At 39.6% G+C, this 23,515-nt stretch overlaps 1 protein-coding gene across 2 annotated transcripts in view; it reads left to right on the top strand.

Moving 5' to 3' along the window:
• The first annotated feature begins 1,660 nt into the window (after positions 1-1,660).
• The window catches only part of wdr41 (WD repeat domain 41), a 31,968-nt gene continuing 10,113 nt past the window's right edge, over positions 1,661-23,515 (top strand). The window contains exons 1-7 of one of the 2 annotated variants that reach the window (XM_061966281.2): positions 1,661-1,828; positions 1,964-2,047; positions 9,443-9,558; positions 10,246-10,294; positions 18,248-18,376; positions 18,450-18,512; positions 18,581-18,692. In XM_061966281.2, coding sequence (XP_061822265.1) covers positions 2,000-2,047; positions 9,443-9,558; positions 10,246-10,294; positions 18,248-18,376; positions 18,450-18,512; positions 18,581-18,692 — 517 coding nt within the window. In that variant the 5' untranslated portion in view covers positions 1,661-1,828; positions 1,964-1,999. Of the gene's footprint in view, positions 1,829-1,909; positions 2,048-9,442; positions 9,559-10,245; positions 10,295-18,247; positions 18,377-18,449; positions 18,513-18,580; positions 18,693-23,515 lie in introns of both variants that reach the window. The other variant, XM_061966282.2, reaches the window with a different exon arrangement.

Here is a 23,515-nt window from a genome sequence, read left to right as displayed (position 1 = left end):
GGTTGGGTCTTGGGCGCAGTTGGGTGTTCCAACAGGACAATGACCCCAGACACACGTCAAAAGTGGTAAAGGAATGGCTAAATCAGGCTAGAATGAAGGTTTTAGAATGGCCTTCCCAAAGTCCTGACTGAAACGTGTGGACAATGCTGAAGAAACAAGTCCATGTCGGAAAACCAACACATTTAGCTGAACTGCACCAATTTTAAAGTTAAAAAAGTTAAAGTACCAATGATTGTCACACACACACTGGGTGTGGTGAAATTATTCTCTGCATTTGACCCATCACCCTTGATCACCCCCTGGGAGGTGAGGGGAGCAGTGAGCAGCAGGGGTGGCCACACCCAGGAAACATTTTTGGTGATTCAACCCCCAATTCCAACCCTTCATGCTGAGTGCCAAGCAGGGAGGTAATGGCTCCCATTTTTATAGTCTTTGGTATGACTTTGTCAAGAGGAGTGGTCAAAAATTCAAGCAGAAGCTTGTGGATGGCTACCAAAAGTACATTATTGCAGGTAAACTTGCCAAGGGACATGTAAGCAAATATTAACATTGCTGTATGTATACTTTTCACCCAGAACATTTGCTCACATTTTCATAATAAATTCATAAAAGAACCAAACTTCATGAATGTTTTTTGTGACCAACAAATATGTGCTCCAATCACTCTGTCACAAAAAATAAGGGATGTAGAAATGATTGGAAACTCAAGACAGCCATGACATTATGTTCTTTACAAGTGTATATAAACTTTTGACCACGACTGTATATATATATATATATATATATATATATATATATATACACACACACATATATATATATACAGTATATGTTTATACTGTATATATACATAAATATATGTATATATATACATATATATGTGTATATATGTATATATACAAAAATATGTATGTATACACTACCGCACATATATACATATGCACACGCATATATTATATATATATAAAAATATATATAAATATATATATAAAAAAAAAATATATATATATGTATATATATATATATATATATATACATCTATATATATATATATATATATATATATATATATATATCCATCTATATATATATATATATATATATATATATATATATATATATATATATATATATATATATATATATATATATATATATATATATATATATATAATTTTTTTAATTAATAAGGCAAAACAACCCCATCATGTGGATGGTTGTCACATGTCACACCAACCACTATGGGGGTTTAGGATAGGATTTATTAGTTTATCACCTCTTTGTTAAAATAAGTTAGAAAATGAGAAGGACTGAATTGACCCAAAATGTCTTTTTGTTTCCTTTTTATTGTACTTAGAGGGACAAGCGGTAGGGAATGGATGGATGGAAATGTGTTCATGAAAACACATTTCATATCACCGCCATTGTAATATTGACCTACACTACCATCTAGTGGACACAAGCAGAATGACATCCTAAAAGTGTTTGCTATTTAAACTTATATTATAAAATATCCCTCCATCTCACCTTTGAACATGCTTACGCTGATAGAAGAGTTACTAGTACATAATGAATGGTCAAAGGTGACACTGGGTTTTAAAAAATATAAAAATAAAAGCTTGCTAATTTCGTAGTAATGTAATTGTCCATCAAAGGCTTCCGTAGGGGAGTCATATGAATGCTGTTTTTGTCGCAGCTGCGTCTCACTTCTCTTTTTTTAATTTTATAAAGTATGTCGCTCACTTTGCGTCGTTCTAACCAATCATTAATATTGTCAAAGCCACATGTTTGACAGTCAATAACTGCATCAATCATACTCCCATGACCGGTAAGCTATATTGCTCGTAAGCTAGCATGAGCTGCTCTGTTTCGCTAACGTTCCGTTAAAAAAACACGTTTTTAATGTCAGGATTCGCCATTTATCTTCAAATGTGGCGACATTGTCTTCTCTCTGCACGTTCAGCCAGCTGCCAATATCTGTTTCGAAGAGACGGACGGCATGCTTCGGTGGATTTTTGGTGGTCGCGATGCTCAAAGCTCCGTGGAGGTGAGATGTAACGCGAACGCAACACGCACCCACTCGTGGCAATGCTTATTCAAACATTCAGAACGTCACAACACTAATGTTTGAATAAACCTCCCCAGATAACGTACTGTACCTGAACGTCACACCACATCAACAACACTATTGTTTTATTTAATTTCTTCCTGATACCGTACTGTACCTGAACGTCACACCACAGCAGCAACACTATTGTTTTAGGTAATTTATTCCCCGATAACGTACTGCACCTGAACGCCACACCACAGCAACAACACCCCAACCATCCATCCATTTCCTACAGCTTGTCCACTATTATTTTAAATAAATGTTTCTGCTTATGTACTGTACATGAACGTCACACCAAGGCAACAATACTAATGTTTTAGGCCATTTATTCCCGATAACGTGCTGTACCTGAACATTACACCACGGCAACAGCACCAATGTTTTTCATACATATTTCTGAATATGTGCTGTACCTGAATGTCACACCACGGCAACAACACCAATAAACTAAATCTATTCCAGAAAATGTACTGTACCTGAACGTCACACCACAGTAACAATACTATTGTTTTAATTAATTTCTTCCAGATACCGTACTATACCTGAACGTCACACCACAGCAACAACACTATTGTTTTAATTAATTTCTTCCCGATACCGTACTGTACCTGAACGTCACACCACAGTAGCAACACTATTGTATTGATTAATTTATTCCCGATACCGTACTGTACCTGAACGTCACACTACAGCAACAACACAAATGTTTTAGGTATTTTTCCCCGATTATGTACTGTACATGAACGTCACACCAAGGTAACATCACTAATGTTTTAGGTCATTTATTCCCGATAACGTACTGCACCTGAACGCCACACCACAGCAACAACACCCCAACCATCCATCCATTTCCCACAGCTTGTCCACTATTATTTTAAATAAATGTTTCTGATTATGTACTGTACATGAACGTCACACCAAGGCAACAACACTAATGTTTTAGGCCATTTATTCCCGATAACGTGCTGTACCTGAACATTACACCACGGCAACAGCACCAATGTTTTTCATACATATTTCTGAATATGTGCTGTACCTGAATGTCACACCACGGCAACAACACCAATAAACTAAATCTATTCCAGAAAATGTACTGTACCTGAACGTCACACCACAGTAACAATACTATTGTTTTAATTAATTTCTTCCAGATACCGTACTATACCTGAACGTCACACCACAGCAACAACACTATTGTTTTAATTAATTTCTTCCCGATACCGTACTGTACCTGAACGTCACACCACAGTAGCAACACTATTGTATTGATTAATTTATTCCCGATACCGTACTGTACCTGAACGTCACACTACAGCAACAACACAAATGTTTTAGGTATTTTTCCCCGATTATGTACTGTACATGAACGTCACACCAAGGTAACATCACTAATGTTTTAGGTCATTTATTCCCGATAACGTACTGCACCTGAACGCCACACCACAGCAACAACACCCCAACCATCCATCCATTTCCCACAGCTTGTCCACTATTATTTTAAATAAATGTTTCTGATTATGTACTGTACATGAACGTCACACCAAGGCAACAACACTAATGTTTTAGGCCATTTATTCCCGATAACGTGCTGTACCTGAACATTACACCACGGCAACAGCACCAATGTTTTTCATACATATTTCTGAATATGTGCTGTACCTGAATGTCACACCACGGCAACAACACCAATAAACTAAATCTATTCCAGAAAATGTACTGTACCTGAACGTCACACCACAGTAACAATACTATTGTTTTAATTAATTTCTTCCAGATACCGTACTATACCTGAACTTCACACCACAGCAACAACACTATTGTTTTAATTCATTTCTTCCCGATACCGTACTGTACCTGAACGTCACACCACAGTAGCAACACTATTGTATTGATTAATTTATTCCCGATACCGTACTGTACCTGAACGTCACACTACAGCAACAACACAAATGTTTTAGGTATTCTTTCCCGATTATGTACTGTACATGAACGTCACACCAAGGTAACATCACTATTGTTTTAGGTCATTTATTCCCGATAACGTACTGCACCTGAACGCCACACCACAGCAACAACACCCCAACCATCCATCCATTTCCTACAGCTTGTCCACTATTATTTTAAATAAATGTTTCTGATTATGTACTGTACATGAACGTCACACCAAGGCAACAATACTAATGTTTTAGGCCATTTATTCCCGATAACGTGCTGTACCTGAACATTACACCACGGCAACAGCACCAATGTTTTTCATACCTGTACCTGAATGTCACACCACGGCAACAACACCAATAAACTAAATCTATTCCAGAAAATGTACTGTACCTGAACGTCACACCACAGTAACAATACTATTGTTTTAATTAATTTCTTCCAGATACCGTACTATACCTGAACGTCACACCACAGCAACAACACTATTGTTTTAATTCATTTCTTCCCGATACCGTACTGTACCTGAACGTCACACCACAGTAGCAACACTATTGTATTGATTAATTTATTCCCGATACCGTACTGTACCTGAACGTCACACTACAGCAACAACACAAATGTTTTAGGTATTTTTTCCCGATTATGTACTGTACATGAACGTCACACCAAGGTAACATCACTAATGTTTTAGGTCATTTATTTATTCCCGATAACGTACTGCACCTGAACGCCACACCACAGCAACAACACCCCAACCATCCATCCATTTCCTACAGCTTGTCCACTATTATTTTAAATAAATGTTTCTGATTATGTACTGTACATGAACGTCACACCAAGGCAACAATACTAATGTTTTAGGCCATTTATTCCCGATAACGTGCTGTACCTGAACATTACACCACGGCAACAGCACCAATGTTTTTCATACATATTTCTGAATATGTTCTGTACCTGAATGTCACACCACGGCAACAACACCAATAAACTAAATCTATTCCAGAAAATGTACTGTACCTGAACGTCACACCACAGTAACAATACTATTGTTTTAATTAATTTCTTCCAGATACCGTACTATACCTGAACGTCACACCACAGCAACAACACTATTGTTTTAATTAATTTATTCCCGATACCGTACTGTACCTGAACGTCACACCACAGTAGCAACACTATTGTATTGATTAATTCCTTCCCGATAACGTACTGTACCTGAACGTCACACTACAGCAACAACACAAATGTTTTAGGTATTTTTTCCCGATTATGTACTGTACATGAACGTCACACCAAGGTAACATCACTAATGTTTTAGGTCATTTATTCCCGATAACGTACTGCACCTGAACGCCACACCACAGCAACAACACCCCAACCATCCATCCATTTCCCACAGCTTGTCCACTATTATTTTAAATAAATGTTTCTGATTATGTACTGTACATGAACGTCACACCAAGGCAACAACACTAATGTTTTAGGCCATTTATTCCCGATAACGTGCTGTACCTGAACATTACACCACGGCAACAGCACCAATGTTTTTCATACATATTTCTGAATATGTTCTGTACCTGAATGTCACACCACGGCAACAACACCAATAAACTAAATCTATTCCAGAAAATGTACTGTACCTGAACGTCTCACCACAGTAACAATACTATTGTTTTAATTAATTTATTCCATATACCGTACTATACCTGAACGTCACACCACAGCAACAACACTATTGTTTTAATTAATTTATTCCCGATACCGTACTGTACCTGAACGTCACACCACAGTAGCAACACTATTGTATTGATTAATTCCTTCCCGATAACGTACTGTACCTGAACGTCACACTACAGCAACAACACAAATGTTTTAGGTACTTTTTCCCGATTATGTACTGTACATGAACGTCACACCAAGGTAACATCACTAATGTTTTAGGTCATTTATTCCCGATAACGTACTGCACCTGAACGTCACACCAGAGCAACAACACTATTATTTTACAATCTGTACATGAACGTCACACCAGGGTAACAACAGTATTGTTTTGATTAATTTCTTTCCGATACCGTACTGTACCTGAACGTCACACCACAGCAACAACAAGTTTTTTTTAGGTATTTTTCCCCGATTATGTACTGTACATGAACGTCACACCAAGGTAACAACACTAATGTTTTAGGTCATTTATTCCCGATAATGTACTGCACCAGAACGTCACACCACAGCAACATAACTATTATTTTACAATCTTTACATGAACGTCACACCAGGGTAACAACACTAATGTTGTAGGTCTTTTATTCCCAATACCATACTGCACCTGAACGCCACACCACAGCAACAGCACTATTATTTTAAATACGTGTTTCTGATTATGTACTGTACATGAACGTCACACCAAGGCAACAGCGCCAAAGTTTTTCATATGTTTTTCTGAATATGTACTGTACCTGAACGTCACACCACAGTAACAACATTATTGTTTTAAATAATTTCTTCCAGATACCGTACTGTACCTGATCGTCACACCCCAACAACAACGCTATTGTTTTAGTCAATTTACTCCCGAGAACTTACTGTACCTGAACGCCACACCACAGCAACAACACTAATGTTTTAGGTAATTTTTTTCCAGAGAACGTATAGTTCCTGAACGTCACACCACAGCAACAACACTGTTTTAGGTCATTTTTTCCCCCAGGAACGTACTGTACCCGAACGTAACACAGCGGCAAAAATACCAATGTTTTAGTTAAATATTTCTATAATGTACTGTACCTGAACACTATTGTTTTAGTCAATTTACTCTCGAACGTACTGTACCTGAACGCCACACCACCGCAACAACACTGATGTTTTACAGTCACTTTTTCCCAGGAACGTATTGTACCTGAACGCCACACCACAGCAAAAACATTAATGTTTTAGGGTAATTTTTTCTTAGGAACGTATTGTACCTGAACGCCACACCACTGCAACAACACTGTTTCAGGTCATTTTTCCCCCAGGAACATATTGTACCTGAATGCCACACCACCGCAACAACACTAATGTTTTAGGTCATTTTTTCCTAAGAACGTACTGTACCTGAAAGCCACACCACCACAACAGCACTAATTTTTAAGGTCACTTTTTCCCAGGAACATATTGTACCTGAACGCCACACCACCACACAACACAAATTTTTTTAGGTCACTTTTTCCCAGGAACATATTGTACCTGAATGCCACACCACTGCAACAACACTGTTTTAGGTCATTTTTCCCAGGAACATATTGTACCTGAACGCCACACCACCGCAACAACACTAATGTTTTAGGTCATTTTTTCCCGAGAAAGTACTGTACCTGAACGCCACACCACCACAACAACACTAATATTTTAGGTCACTTTTTCCCAAGAACGTACTGTACCTGAACGCCACACCACCGCAACAACACTAATGTTTCAGGTAATATTTTCCCAGGAACGTATCGTACCTGAACGCCCCACCACCGCAACAACAAATGTTTTAGGTATTTTTTTCACGAGAACGTACTGAACCTGAACGCCACACCATTGCAACAACACTAATGTTTTAGGGTCATTTTTTCCCAGGAACGTATCGTACCTGAACGCCACACCATAGCAACAACACTAATATTTTAGGTAATTTTTTTCCCAGGAACGTATTGTACCTGAACGCCACACCACAGCAACAACACTAATGTTTAAGGTATTTTTTTCACGAGAACGTACTTTACCAGAACGCCACACCACTGCAACAACATTGATGTTTTAGGGTAATTTTTCCCCAGAAACATATTGTACCTGAAAGCCACACCACCACAACAGCACTAATTTTTAAGGTCACTTTTTCCCAGGAACATATTGTACCTGAACGCCACACCACCGCAACAACACTAATGTTTCAGGTAATATTTTCCCAGGAACATATTGTACCTGAACGCCACACCACAGCAACAACACTAATGTTTTAGGTCATTTTTTCCCCCAGGAACATATTGTACCTGAACGCCACACCACCGCAACAACACTAATGTTTTAGGTATTTTTTCCCCAAGAATGTATCGTACCTGAACGCCACACCACCGCAACAACACTAATGTTTTAGGTCATTTTTTCCCAAGAACGTACTGTACCTGAACGCCACACCACTGCAACAGCACTAATGTTTTAGGTCATTTTTTCCCAGGAACATATTGTACCTAAACGCCACACCACCGCAACAACACTAATGTTTTAGGTCATTTTTTCCCAAGAACGTACTGTACCTGAACGCCACATCACCACAACAACACTAATGTTTTTGGGTAATTTTTTCCCCAGGAACGTATCGTACCTGAACGCCACACCACCTCAACAACACTAATGTTTTGGGGATTTTTTTCCCAGGAACATATTGTACCTGAACGCCCCACCACCGCAACGACACTAGTGTTTTAGGTCATTTTTTCACGAGAACGTACTGAACCTGAAAGCCACACCACTGCAACAACACTAATGTTTAGGGTAATTTTTTCCCAGGAACGTACTGTACCTGAACGCAAGCCACACCACCGCAACAACACTAATGTTTTAGGTCATTTTTTCCCGAGAACATATTGTATCTGAACGCCACACCACCACAACAACACTAATGTTTTAGGTCATTTTCCCCCCTAGGAACATATTGTACCTGAACGCCACACCACCGAAACAACACTAATGTTTTAGGTAATTTTTTCACGAGAACGTACTGAACCTGAACGCCACACCACCGCAACAACACTAATGTTTTAGGTAATTTTTTCCCAGGAACATATTGTACCTGAATGCCACACCACCGCAACAACACTAATGTTTCAGGTCATTTTTTCCCGAGAACGTACTGTACCTGAACGCAACAACACTAATGTTTTAGGTAATTTTTTTCCGAGAACGTACTGTATCTGAACGCAACACCACCACAACAACACTAATATTAGGTCAGTTTTTCCCAGGACCGTATTGTACCTGTATTTAAGTTGCAATAGGGAGATGACCTACTGTACCTGAACGTCACTTCAATGGGAAAAATGAGTATTTTAGTCGAAGTATTCAAGATTACTCAGTGTACTTGAACGTCACAACAGTACAAGTGTTTGGGTTGTCTTTGTCGACATTACCCAATGTACCTGAACGCCACATCAGTGCTATACTAATGCTATATTTACAGTATGCCGATTATTTACAATGAAATAAATGATAAAAAATAGTGAAAATGTATCAAATTTGACGACTGACATGCATATCGTGTTAGTGGGTGTCTGATTTTGTTAAGCGGGGAAACCTTGACGTTTCTCAAATGTGTTTTAGAGAAGTCGTCTCTACTTTTGTGTCCTCCTCCTTTCCGTCTTACATCGGCAGAAAAGCGGCGCGCTGTGCATCGGCGAGGAACAGCCCAAAAACTGCTTCACTGAGCTGCAAGTGCTGAGAGGACATTTTGACATCGTTCGATTTCTGGTGCAGATTGATGACTTCAGGTAAGCGGCCCCCCAACCCCTCCCCCTTCCCCCCTCCGGCTGATTGACAGGAGAGTCTCAACCCCGCGGGGAAGTCGCAGAGCATGACAGGAGCGCCATCATCACCCCCGACTGTACAGTAGCCCCTCACACACACACACACACACACACACACACACACACACACACACACACACACACACACACACACACACACACACACACACCTGCTCACCTCGCCATGGTCCAATAAGTCTGTATAAGTGGGCAGATTGGGATTTATAACACAACAAAGTGTGTGTGTGGGACTTCACGCCCGGCGTCCTCCAGTAATAACTCCGTCCTCAATGTCCTGGCCACACACACACACACACACACACACACACACACACACACACACACACACACACACACACACACACACACACACACAAGTCCGCAGTCGGGGGGCAAAGGCCAGAAAATTCCCTCCAGATTGCTTTCCAAGTCTGAAAACGTGTCACCTCGGCTTTTCTGATCTCTTTTTATCCGCCTCATCCTGTGCGTGTGGACAGGAGAAGGGGGGGCCCGGGCGGGGGAAAAAGGGGGTGCCAAGCGCAGGGTCAAAGGGTACAGATATTCTTTTAAGACCTCTCGGTGGCAGACGGGAAATGGACTCCAGGCACTTCCCGCCGAGGTGTTGACGATGTGTGTTTATTCCCCCCCCAGATGTGCGTCCGCAGGCGACGACGGCCTGGTGCTGGTCTGGAACGTTGAGGTAATGTTGCCGCACTGCAGGGGGTCTCTTACTTCTCTCACCCGATTCTTCGGTTCGCCCCCCCCCCCACGTTGTGCAGATTAACATCAGAGGTGGTGTCAAAGTGCTTCTGCTAAACCCTACTTTGGTGTGCCTGTAGCTTTAATGCTAATGAGCAGTTTGGCCACGCCCAATAATTGCTATTGTGTACTTATTTTGCATATACACTGTAGCTTTTACATTATTTGTTGTCAAGCCCCATTTAGGGGCATACTTTTTTTCACGGCCCACCTAAATTGAATAAATATAATAATTATAGTTGTGATAGAGTAGGATGCAGAATGCTGATCTCGGACAAGGACTCCGGGCAGAGAGTAGGGCACAGAGAGGCTTTCAGGCACTCTTTAATAGTGAAGTTGGACAAGTTGTGTGTGTGTGTGTGTGTGTGTGTGTGTGTGTGTGTGTGTGTGTGTGTGTGTGTGTGTGTGTGTGTGTGTGTGTGTGCGTGCTATGTGTCACACCACAGCAACAACACTAATATTTTAGGTAATTTTTTTCCCAGGAACATATTGTACCTGAACGCCACACCACAGCAACAACACTAATGTTTTAGGGTCATTTTTCCCCAGGAACGTATTGTACCTGAACGTCACACCACCACAACAACACTAATGTTTTAGGTCATTTTTTCCCGAGAACGTACTGTACCTGAACGCCACACCACCGCAACAACACTAATGTTTTAGGTAATTTTTTCCCGAGAAAGTACTGTACCTGAACGCCACGCCACTGCAACAACACTGTTTTAGGAATTTTTTTCCCAGGAACGTATTGTACCTGAACGCCACACCACCGCTACAACACTAATGTTTTAGGTAATTTTCCCCTGAGAACGTACTGTATCCAAACGCCACACCACCACAACAACACTAATATTTTAGGTCACTTTTTCCCAGGACCGTATTGTACCTGAACGTCACTTCAATGGGATACATGAGTATTTTAGTCGAAGTATTCAAGATTAATTTTTTTAGGTCACTTTTTCCCAGGAACATATTGTACCTGAACGCCACACCACAGCAACAACACTAATGTTTAAGGTATTTTTTTCACGAGAACGTACTGTACCTGAACGCCACACTGCCGCAACAACAATAATGTTCTAGGTCATTTTTTCCCGAGAACGTACTGTACCTGAACGCCACACCACCACAACAACACACATTTTTTTAGGTCACTTTGTCCCAGGAACATATATTACCTGAACGCCACACCACCGCAACAACACTAATGTTTTAGGTCATTTTTCCCTGGAACATATTGTACCTGAACTCCACACCACCACAACAACACTAATATTTTAGGTCACTTTTTCCCAGGACCGTATTGTACCTGAACGTCACTTCAATGGGATACATGAGTATTTTAGTCGAAGTATTCAAGATTAATTTTTTTAGGTCACTTTTTCCCAGGAACATATTGTACCTGAACGCCACACCACCGCAACAACACTAATGTTTAAGATCATTTTTCCCAGGAACATATTGTACCTGAACGCCACACCACAGCAACAACACTAATGTTTTAGGGTCATTTTTCCCAGGAACGTATTGTACCTGAACGCCACACCACCACAACAACACTAATGTTTTAGGTCATTTTTTCCCGAGAACGTACTGTACCTGAACGCCACACCACCGCAACAACACTATTGTTTTATGTCATTTTTTCCCGAGAAAGTACTGTACCTGAACGCCACACCACCACAACAACACTAATATTTTAGGTCACTTTGTCCCAGGAACATATTGTACCTGAACGCCACACCACCACACAACACTAATTTTTTTAGGTCACTTTTTCCCAGGAACATACTGTACCTGAATGCCACACCACCGCAACAACACTAATGTTTTAGGTCATTTTCCCCAGAAACATATTGTACCTGAACGCCACACCACCGCAACAACACTAATATTTTAGGTCACTTTTTCCCAGGACCGTATTGTACCTGAATGTCACTTCAATGGGATACATGAGTATTTTAGTCGAAGTATTCAAGATTAATTTTTTTAGGTCACTTTTTCCCAGGAACATATTTTACCTGAACGCCACACCACAGCAACAACACTAATGTTTAAGGTATTTTTTTCACGAGCACGTACTGTACCTGAACGCCACACCGCCGCAACAACAATAATGTTTTAGGTCATTTTTCCCAGGAACATATTGTACCTGAACTCCACACCACCACAACAACACTAATATTTTAGGTCACTTTTTCCCAGGACCGTATTGTACCTGAACGTCACTTCAATGGGATACATGAGTATTTTAGTCGAAGTATTCAAGATTAATTTTTTTAGGTCACTTTTTCCCAGGAACATATTGTATGTTACGATCCGCTGCCCGGATCATAGTTTGTTTATGTTTGAGTCACACATGTTTTCAGCACCTTTATTTTGTTTGTTTTCAGTTGACATGTCAACTGATTACATTCACCTGCCTCTGGTTAGTGTTCGGGACGCGTACCTGTTGCCCGGGCACTAATCAGAGGGCTATTTAGTCTTTGCCCTGGCCTCACTCGGTCTGGCTTCCTAGTTTGTTCCCATACAACTGATAACGACAACTTAGATTCCCGCGAGCTTTTCACGCTATGCCATTTAGCCTGCTAGCTCCCACGCTAGTCCTTTTGTTTCTTGCCTTTTGTGCTATGTGCATGTCTTTTTGTTTATTCATCACATGATTTATATTTTAAATAAATCATACTACCTGCAAGCTGTGTCCGAAGCCGTCTGCATCCCTGGGAGAACACACCCGCATCACGATGCGACCACGTCGTTACATTGTACCTGAACGCCACACCACCGCAACAACACTAATGTTTTAGGTCATTTTTCCCAGGAACATATTGTACCTGAACTCCACACCACCGCAACAACACTAATGTTTTAGGTCATTTTTCCCAGGAACATATTGTACCTGAAGGCCACACCACCGCAACAACACTAATGTTTTAGGTCATTTTTTCCCGAGAAAGTACTGTACCTGAACGCCACACCACCACAACAACACTAATATTTTAGGTCACTTTTTCCCAGGACCGTATTGTACCTGAACGTCACTTCAATGGGATACATGAGTATTTTAGTCGAAGTCTTCAAGATTAATTTTTTTAGGTCACTTTTTCCCAGGAACCTATTGTACCTGAATGCCACACCACCGCAACAACACTAATGTTTTGGGGAATTTTTTCCCAGGAACATATTGTACCTGAACGCCGCACCACCGCAACAACACTAATGTTTTAGGTCATTTTTTCACGAGAACGTACTGTACCTGAACGCCACACCACCACAACAACACTAATCTTTTAGGTCACTTTTTCCCAAGAACATATTGTACCTGAACGCCACACCACAGCAATAACACTAATGTTTAAGGTATTTTTTTCACAAGAACGTACTGTACCTGAACGCCACACAACTGCAACAACACTAATGTTTTAGGTCATTTTTTCCAGAGAACGTACTGTACCTGAACGCCACACCACCGCAACAACACTCATTTTTTAGGTCACTTTTTCCCAGGAACATACTGTACCTGAACGCCAGACAACCGCAACAACACTAATGTTTTAGGTCATTTTTTCCAGAGAACGTACTGTACCTGAACGCCACACCACCGCAACAACACTAATTTTTTAGGTCACTTTTTCTCAGGAACATACCGTACCTGAACGCCACACCACCGCAACAACACTAATGTTTTAGGTCATTTTTTCCCGAGAACGTACTGTACCTGAACGCCACACCACCACAACAACACTAATTTTTTAGGTCACTTTTTCCCAAGAACGTATTGTACCTGAACGCCACGCCACGCCACTGCATCCACTGTTTTAGGTAATTTTTTCCCAGGAACGTATTGTACCTGAACGCCACGCCACGCCACTGCATCCACTGTTTTAGGTAATTTTTTCCCAGGAACGTATTGTACCTGAATGCCACACCACCGCAACAACACTAATGTTTTAGGTCATCTTTTCCCGAGAACGTACTGTACCTGAACGCCACACCACCACAACAACACTAATATTTTAGGTCACTTTTTCCCAGGACCGTATTGTACCTGAACGTCACTTCAATAGGATACATGAGTATTTTAGTCGAAGTATTCAAGATTAATTTTTTTAGGTCACTTTTTCCCAGGACCTTATTGTACCTGAACGCCACGCCACTGCAACAAGACTAATGTTTTAGGTCATTTTTCCCAGGAACATATTGTACCTGAACGCCACACCACCACAACAACACTAATATTTTAGGTCACTTTTTCCCAGGACCGTATTGTACCTGAACGTCACTTCAATGGGATACATGAGTATTTTAGTCAAAGTATTTAAGATTAATTTTTTTAGGTCACTTTTTCCCAGGAACATATTGTACCTGAACGCACACCACCACAACAACACTAATGTTTTAGGGTAATTTTTTCCCAGGAACGTACTGTACCTGAACGCCACACCACCGCAACAACACTAATGTTTTAGGTAATTTTTTCCCGAGAACGCACTGTACCTGAACGCTACACCACTGCATCAACACTGTTTTAGGTAATTTTTTCCCAGGAACGTGTTGTACCTGAACGCCACACCACTGCAAAAACACTAATGTTTTAGGTCATTTTTTCCCGAGAACGTACTGTACCTGAACGCCACACCACCACAACACACATTTTTTAGGTCACTTTTTCCCAAGAACGTATTGTACCTGAACGCCACACCACAGCAACAACACTAATGTTTAAGGTATTTTTTTCACGAGAACGTACTGTACCTGAATGCCACACCACCGCAACAACACTAATGTTTTAGGTCATTTTTTCCCGAGAACGTACGGTACCTGAACGCCACACCACCGCAACAACACTAATTTTTTAGGTCACTTTTTCCCAGGAACATATTGTACCTGAACGCCACACCACCGCAACAACACTGTTTTAGGTCATTTTTTCCCGGGAACGTACTGTACCTGAACGCCACACCACCACAACAACACTAATTTTTTAGGTCACTTTTTCCCAAGAACGTATTGTACCTGAACGCCACACCACAGCAACAACACAAATGTTTAAGGTATTTTTTTTCACAAGAACGTACTGTACCTGAACGCCACACCACCACAACAACACTAATATTTTAGGTCACTTTTTCTCAGGACCGTATTGTACTTGAACGTCACTTCAATGGGATACATGAGTATTTTAGTCGAAGTATTCAAGATTACTCAAAGTCGTGTGTGTGTGTGTGTGTGTGTGTGTGTGTGATGTAAGGGTGACCCATACAAAGAATGATGAGGATACATTTAGGCAATGATATGTATAATGTTATATATAATATAATATACTCTACAATGTATTATAAAACAAATATACATGGACTATTAAAACAGTCCATTAGAAATGAATGGAGAATAAGCACTGTTGATTTAGACAGTGCTTTAAACATGGTCTATGTCGCCCTCTAGTGGTAGGGTAGGGTAACTACCGTGTAACAGGAAGTATGTCGCCATTAAAAGGGTGAAATAATGTTATCGTCATGCAGAAACATTGTTGCAAACAAACAGTCAGTTAAGGTTACATCTGACACATTATAGGCATTGTAGCATTAATAACGGTGCTATATTCACCGTACACTTACATTTTAGTCAGGAACGCACACAATGTTTACACCATCACCCAAGAGCCCGTAATCAAATATACATATTCATATTAGAGCTGTGAATCTTTGGGTATCGCACGATTCGATTCGATTTTTGGGGGTAACGATTCGATTCAAAATGAATCCTCTTTTAATACTATTGGGTGCCGGTTCTATGATGAACTACATTCCTCCATGAAATAGATAAACAGCTCTGATAAATGTCTACGTTACTTCAAAAGAAAACTGGTTTGGTTTGATAACATTTTACCTAAACATTTAAAAAAGTAGCAGGGCAGGACAGATTTTGGGGAAATAAATGAAAAAAATAATAATTTAAAAACAAACAAAAAAATGTTTTAGATTTTTTTTTAACCGATTAAGAATCGGTACAAATAAGAATTGCAAATAATTCGAAATTGTTTTATTTTTTTGACACCCCTAAAAATACTATGTACAATATTTTAATAATTATATATATATATATATATATATATATATTTTTTTTTTAAAGAATATATGATTAATAAATATTCACATTTATTAATTTATTTTTGATAAACGACTCTGACTTGCTGGCACCTACCCCAAAAGCAGTGAAGTTGTCACGTTGTGTAAATGGTAAATAAAAATGGTAAATAAAAAATGAAAAAAAATAAAAATAATAAATAATAAAAAAAAAAAAAAAAAAAAAAAGGTAAATAAAAAGAGAATACAATGATTTGCAAATCCTTTTCAACTTATATTCAATTGAATAGACTGCAAAGACAAGATAATTAATGTTCACACTGGAAAATTTTATTTTTTTTGCCAAATAATCATGAACTTAGAATATAATGGCAGCAACACATTGGAAAAAAGTTGTCACAGGGGCATTTTTACCACTGTGTTACATGGCCTTTCCTTTTAACAACACTCAGTAAACGTTTGGGAACTGAGGAGACACATTTTTGAAGTGGAATTCTTTCCCATTCTTGCTTGATGTACAGCTTAAGTTGTTCAACAGTCCGGGGGTCTCCGTTGTGCTATTTTAGGCTTCAATATGCGCCACACATTTTTAATGGGAGACAGGTCTGGACTACAGGCAGGCCAGTCTAATACCTGCACTCTTTTACTATGAAGCCACGCTGTTGTAACACGTGGCTTGGCATCGTCTTGCTGAAATAAGCAGGGGCGTCCATGATAACGTTGCTTGGATGGCAACATATGTTGCTCCAAAACCTGTATATACCTTTCAGCATTAATGGTGCCTTCACAGATGTGTAAGTTACCCATGCCTTGGGCACTAATACACCCCCATACCATCACACATGCTGCCTTTTACACTTTGTGCCTAGAACAATCCGGATGTTTTTTTTCCTCTTTGGTCCGGAGGACACGACGTCCGCAGTTTCCAAAAACAATTTCAAATGTGGACTCGTCAGACTACAGAACACTTTTCCACTTTGCATCAGTCCATCTTAGATGAGCTCGGGCCCAGCGAAGCCGGCGGCGTTTCTGGGTGTTGTTGATAAACGTTGTTCGCCTTGTATAGGAGAGTTTTAACTTGCACTTACAGATGTAGTGACCAACTGTAGTTACTGACAGTGGTTTTCTGAAGTGTTCCTGAGCCCATGTGGTGATATCCTTTACACACTGATGTCGCTTTTTGATGCAGTACCGCCTGAGGGACCCAAGGTCCGTAATATCATGGCTTATGTGCAGTGATTTCTCCAGATTCTCTGAACCTTTTGATGATATTACGGAGCGTAGGTGGTAAAATCCCTAAATTCCTTGCAATAGCTGGTTGAGAAATGTTGATCGTAAACAATTTGTTCACGCATTTGTTGACAAAGTGGTGACCCTCGCCTCATCCTTGTTTGTGAATGACTGAGCATTTCACGGAAGCTGCTTTTATACCCAATCATGGCACCCACCTGTTCCCAATGAGCCTGTTCACCTGTGGGATGTTCCAAATAAGTGTTTGATGAACATTCCTCAACTTCCTCAGTCTTTTTTGCCACTTGTGCCAGCTTTTTTGAAACATGTTGCGGGCATCAAATTCCAAATGAGCTAATATTTGCAACAAATAACAAAGTATACCAGTGTGAACATGAAATATCTTGTCTTTGCAGTCTATTCAATTGCATAGAAGTAGAAAAGGATTAGCAAATCATTGTATTCAGTTTTTATTTACCATTTACACAACGTGACAACTTCACTGCTTTTATACAAAGTGGTATCAAAACGTGAAGATTTCCCTGACGTTTAGTTTTTTGTGCTGCTGGTGTCAGACGGGCGAGAGGCTCCAGGAGCTGAGGGGTCACTCCCAGCAGATCACCGCCATCGCCGTCTTCCGCCGCAGGGACGAGCTGACGGCGCACACCTGCCTCATCACCGCCTCCTCCGACCGCAGTGTCAGCGTATCCTCACAGGGGGGCGCCAAAGAGACATTTTTTTTTCTCTCTCTACCTTGTCCTTAACTGCCGCCCTCAGTTGTGGGACCCGGACACGGGGAACCGAGTCCAGACCGTTCTGGACCTGCAGTCTTCTGTCAAGGTAGTGGGGTGTTGTTGATTTTGTGGTGAGGCCTGATTGTTGGCGGACAGGAAGTGATGCCTGGTTAGTGTTTGCTGGTGTTGGAGCGCCTCGGCGTGTGGCTGTCTGGCGGCGAGGAGCTGTGTGGGTGGAGCCAAGACTTCCGGCTGCAGTGTCACGTGGACAAGCACAGCGACACAGGTGAGCGCCATCTTCAGCTGACACCAATGTTTCCTTTTTTTATTGTGTGAATGTTCCAAACATTCACATGCTTTTCTGTTTATTATTCTTCTTCTTCTCCACATTTTGGCGCGCTCTACCTTCCACATTTTTCACCCGATTCAAACCGTTCCAACTTCAAACTGTTCAGCCTATTCGGCTGACAAATTGCAAATTTTTTTCCAGATTTCCCAGAATTCCAGGTTTTTCGGGACATTTTTCCCATTCAAAATGAATTGGCCATTTTTCAAACTTCCACCATTTCCACATTTTTCAACCGAATCAAACCATTCCACCTTAAACACATTCCACCATCTTGGAATGTTATTCTACTCATTTTACAAGTTCAAAAAAATTCCAGGATTTCCCAGAATTCCAGGTTTTCCGGGACATTTTTTTGCCATTCAAAATGAATTGGCCATTTTTCAAACTTCCACCATTTCCACATTTTTTAAAACTAATTCAAACCATTCCACCTTCAACACATTCCCCCATCCTGGAATTTTGAACTACCGGTACTCATTTTCCATGTTCAAAAAAATTCCAGGATTTTCCAGAATTCCTCGTGGAAAGAATTTCCAGTTTCCCTCGAATTCCAGGTTTTCCGGGACATTGTTCCTATTCAAAATGAATTGGCCATTGTTCCATCCTGGAATGTTAAACTACTCATTTTCCAAGTTCAAAAAAATTCCAGGATTTTCCAGAATTTCTGGTTTTCCGGGACATTTTTCCCATTCAAAATGAATTGGCCATTTTTCAAACTTCCACCATTTCCACATTTTTTAAAACCAATTCAAACCATTCCACCTTCAACACATTCCCCCATCCTGGAATTTTGAACTACTCATTTTCCATGTTCAAAAAAATTCCAGGATTTTCCAGAATTCCTGGTTTTCCAAAGCCCTATTTCCACCCTTTTTTTCTGGCGACTACTCCGTCCACATTTTTCAACCCACTTCAACCGTTCCACCGTCAAACATTCCTCTTAATCAGGAAAAAAAAAAAAGTTGTTTTTTGAAATGGAAAAAATCCCCAGTTTTCCCGAAATTCCAGGAATTTTTTTTTCACTTTCCCCATTCAAAATGAATTGGCCATTTTTCAAACTTCCACCATTTCCACATTTTTTAAAACCAATTCAAACCATTCCACCTTCAACACATTCCACCATCCTGGAATTGTGAACTACTCATTTTCCATGTTCAAAATAATTCCAGGATTTTCCAGAATTCCTCGTGGAAAAAATTCCCAGTTTCCCTCGAATTCCAGGTTTTCCGGGACATTTTTCTCATTCAAAATGAATTGGCCACTTTTCCATCCTGGAATGTTAAACTACTCATTTTCCAAGTTCAAAAAAATTCCAGGATTTTCCAGAATTCCAGGTTTTCCGAGACATTTTTTCCCATTCAAAATGATTTGGCCATTTTTCAAACTTCCACCATTTCCACATTTTTAAAACCAATTCAAACCATTCCACCTTCAACACATTCCACCATCCTGGAATTTTGAACTACTCATTTTCCAAGTTCAAAAAAATTCCAGGACTTTCCAGGATTCCTGGTGGAAAAAATTATCAGTTTTCCCCAAATTCCAGGTTTTCCGGGACATTTTTTCCCATTCAAAATTAATTGGCCATTTTTCAAACTTCCACCATTTCCACATTTTTTAAACCAATTCAAACCTTTCCACCTTCAACACATTCCACCACCCTGGAATGTTAAACTACTCATTTTCCAAGTTAAAAAAAAATTCCAGATTTCCCAGAATTCCAGGTTTTCCGGTACATTTTTTCCCATTCAAAATTAATTGGCCATTTTTCAAACTTCCACCATTTCCACATTTTTTAAAACCAATTCAAACCATTCCACCTTCAACACATTCCACCATCCTGGAATTGTGAACTACTCATTTTCCATGTTCAAAAAAATTCCAGGATTTTCCAGAATTCCTCGTGGAAAAAATTCCCAGTTTCCCTCGAATTCCAGGTTTTCCGGGACATTTTTCCTATTCAAAATGAATTGGCCACTTTTCCATCCTGGAATGTTAAACTACTCATTTTCCAAATTCAAAAAAATTCCAGGATTTTCCAGAATTCCTGGTTTTCCGGGACATTTTTCCCATTCAAAATGAATTGGCCATTTTTCAAACTTCCACCATTTCCACATTTTTGAAACCAATTCAAACCATTCCACCTTCAACACATTCCACCATCCTAGAATTTTGAACTACTTATTTTCCAAGTTCAAAAAAATTCCAGGATTTTCCAGAATTCCTGGTTTTCCAAAGCCCTATTTCCACCCTTTTTTCTGGTGACTACTCCTCCCACATTTTTCTACCCACTTCAACCGTTCCACCGTCAAAACATTCCTCTTAATCAGGAAAAAAAACGAAGTTGTTTTTTGAACTGGAAAAAAATTCCCAGTTTTCCCGAAATTCCAGGATTTTTTTTTTTACTTTCCCCATTCAAAATGAATTGGCCATTTTTCAAACTTCCACCATTTTCACATTTTTTAAAACCGATTCAAACCATTCCACCTTCAACACATTCCACCATCCTGGAATGTTAAACTACTCATTTTCCAAGTTTAAAAAAATTCCAGGATTTTCCAGAATTCCTGGTTTTCCAAAGCCCTATTTTCACCCTTTTTTCGGGCGACTACTCCTCCCACATTTTTCAACCGTTCCACCGTCAAAACATTCCCCTTAATCAGGACAAAAAAATAAATACGTTTTTTTGAACTGGAAAAAATTCCCAGTTTTCCCCAAATTCCAGGATTTTTTTTTTTTCACTTTCCCCATTCAAAATGAATTGGCCATTTTTCAAACTTCCACCATTTTCACATTTTTTAAAACCGATTCAAACCATTCCACCTTCAACACATTCCACCATCCTGGAATGTTAAACTACTCATTTTCCAAGTTTAAAAAAATTCCAGGATTTTCCAGAATTCCTGGTTTTCCAAAGCCCTATTTTCACCCTTTTTTCTGGCGACTACTCCTCCCACATTTTTCAACCGTTCCACCGTCAAAACATTCCCCTTAATAAGGACAAAAAAAAAATAAATAAAAAAAAATAAATAAATAAATAAATAAAAATAAAAAAAATTGTTTTTTTGAACTGGAAAAAATTCCCAGTTTTCCCCAAATTCCAGGATTTTTTTTTCACTTTCCCCATTCAAAATGAATTGGCCATTTTTCAAACTTCCACCATTTCCACATTTTTCAACCGATTCAAACCATTCCACCTTCAACACTTTCCACTCATCCTGGACATTCAAACTATCCTTTTTTCCAAGTTCAAAAAAATTCCAGAATTTTTCAGAAATCCTGGTGTTCCAAAGCCCTATTTCCACCCTTTTTTTCTGGCGACTACTCCTCTCACATTTTTCAACCCACTTCAACCGTTCCACCGTCAAAACATTCTTTCTAATCAGGACAAAAAAAAGGAAGTTGGTTTTTGAACTGGAGAAAACTCCCAGTTTTCCCGAAATTCCAGGATTTTTTTTTTCCACTTTCCCCATTCAAATTGAATTGGCCATTTTTCAAACTTCCACCATTTCCACATTTTTTAAACCAATTCAAACCTTTCCACCTTCAACACATTCCACCACCCTGGAATGTTAAACTACTCACTTTCCAAGTTCAAAAAAATTCCAGGATTTTCCAGAATTCCTGGTTTTCTGGGACATTTTTCCCATTCAAAATGAATTGGCCATTTTTCAAACTTCCACCATTTCCACATTTTTTAAAACCAATTCAAACCATTCCACCTTCAACACATTCCACCATCCTGGAATTGTGAACTACTCATTTTCCATGTTCAAAAAAATTCCAGGATTTTCCAGAATTCCTCGTGGAAAAAATTCCCAGTTTCCCTCGAATTCCAGGTTTTCCGGGACATTTTTCCTATTCAAAATGAATTGGCCATTGTTCCATCCTGGAATGTTAAACTACTCATTTTCCAAGTTCAAAACAATTCCAGGATTTTCCAGAATTCCTGGTTTTCCGGGACATTTTTCCCATCCAAAATGAATTGGCCATTTTTCAAACTTCCACCTTTTCCACATTTTTTAAAACCAATTCAAACCATTCCACCTTCAACACATTCCCCCATCCTGGAATTTTGAACTACTCATTTTCCAAGTTCAAAAAAATTCCAGGATTTTCCAGAATTCCAGGTTTTCCGAGACATTTTTTCCCATTCAAAATGATTTGGCCATTTTTCAAACTTCCACCATTTCCACATTTTTAAAACCAATTCAAACCATTCCACCTTCAACACATTCCACCATCCTGGAATTTTGAACTACTCATTTTCCAAGTTCAGAAAAATTCCAGGACTTTCCAGAATTCCTGGTGGAAAAAATGTATCAGTTTTCCCCAAATTCCAGGTTTTCCGGGACATTTTTTCCCATTCAAAATGAATTGGCCATTTTTCAAACTTCCACCTTTTCCACATTTTTTAAACCGATTCAAACCATTCCACCTTCAACACATTCCACCATCCTGGAATTTTAAACTACTCATTTTCAAGTTAAAAAAAAAATCCAGAATTCCTGGTTTTCCAAAGCCCTATTTCCACCCTTTTTCCTGGTGACTACTCCTTCCACATTTTTTCAACCCACTTCAATCATTCCACCATCAAAACATTCCTCTTACTCAGGACAAAAAAAACAAAGTTGTTTTTTGAACTGGAAAAATTCCCGGAATTTCAGGAATTCTTTTACCATTTCTCAGTTAAAATTGTTACTACTTCAACATTTCCCGACCGATTTGAAACATTGCAACACCAACTCATTCAGAACATT

Source organism: Nerophis lumbriciformis, linkage group LG11 (assembly GCF_033978685.3).
Source record: "Nerophis lumbriciformis linkage group LG11, RoL_Nlum_v2.1, whole genome shotgun sequence".
Classification (NCBI taxonomy): Eukaryota; Metazoa; Chordata; class Actinopteri; order Syngnathiformes; family Syngnathidae; genus Nerophis; species Nerophis lumbriciformis.
This window is presented reverse-complemented; position numbering and strand designations above follow the sequence as displayed.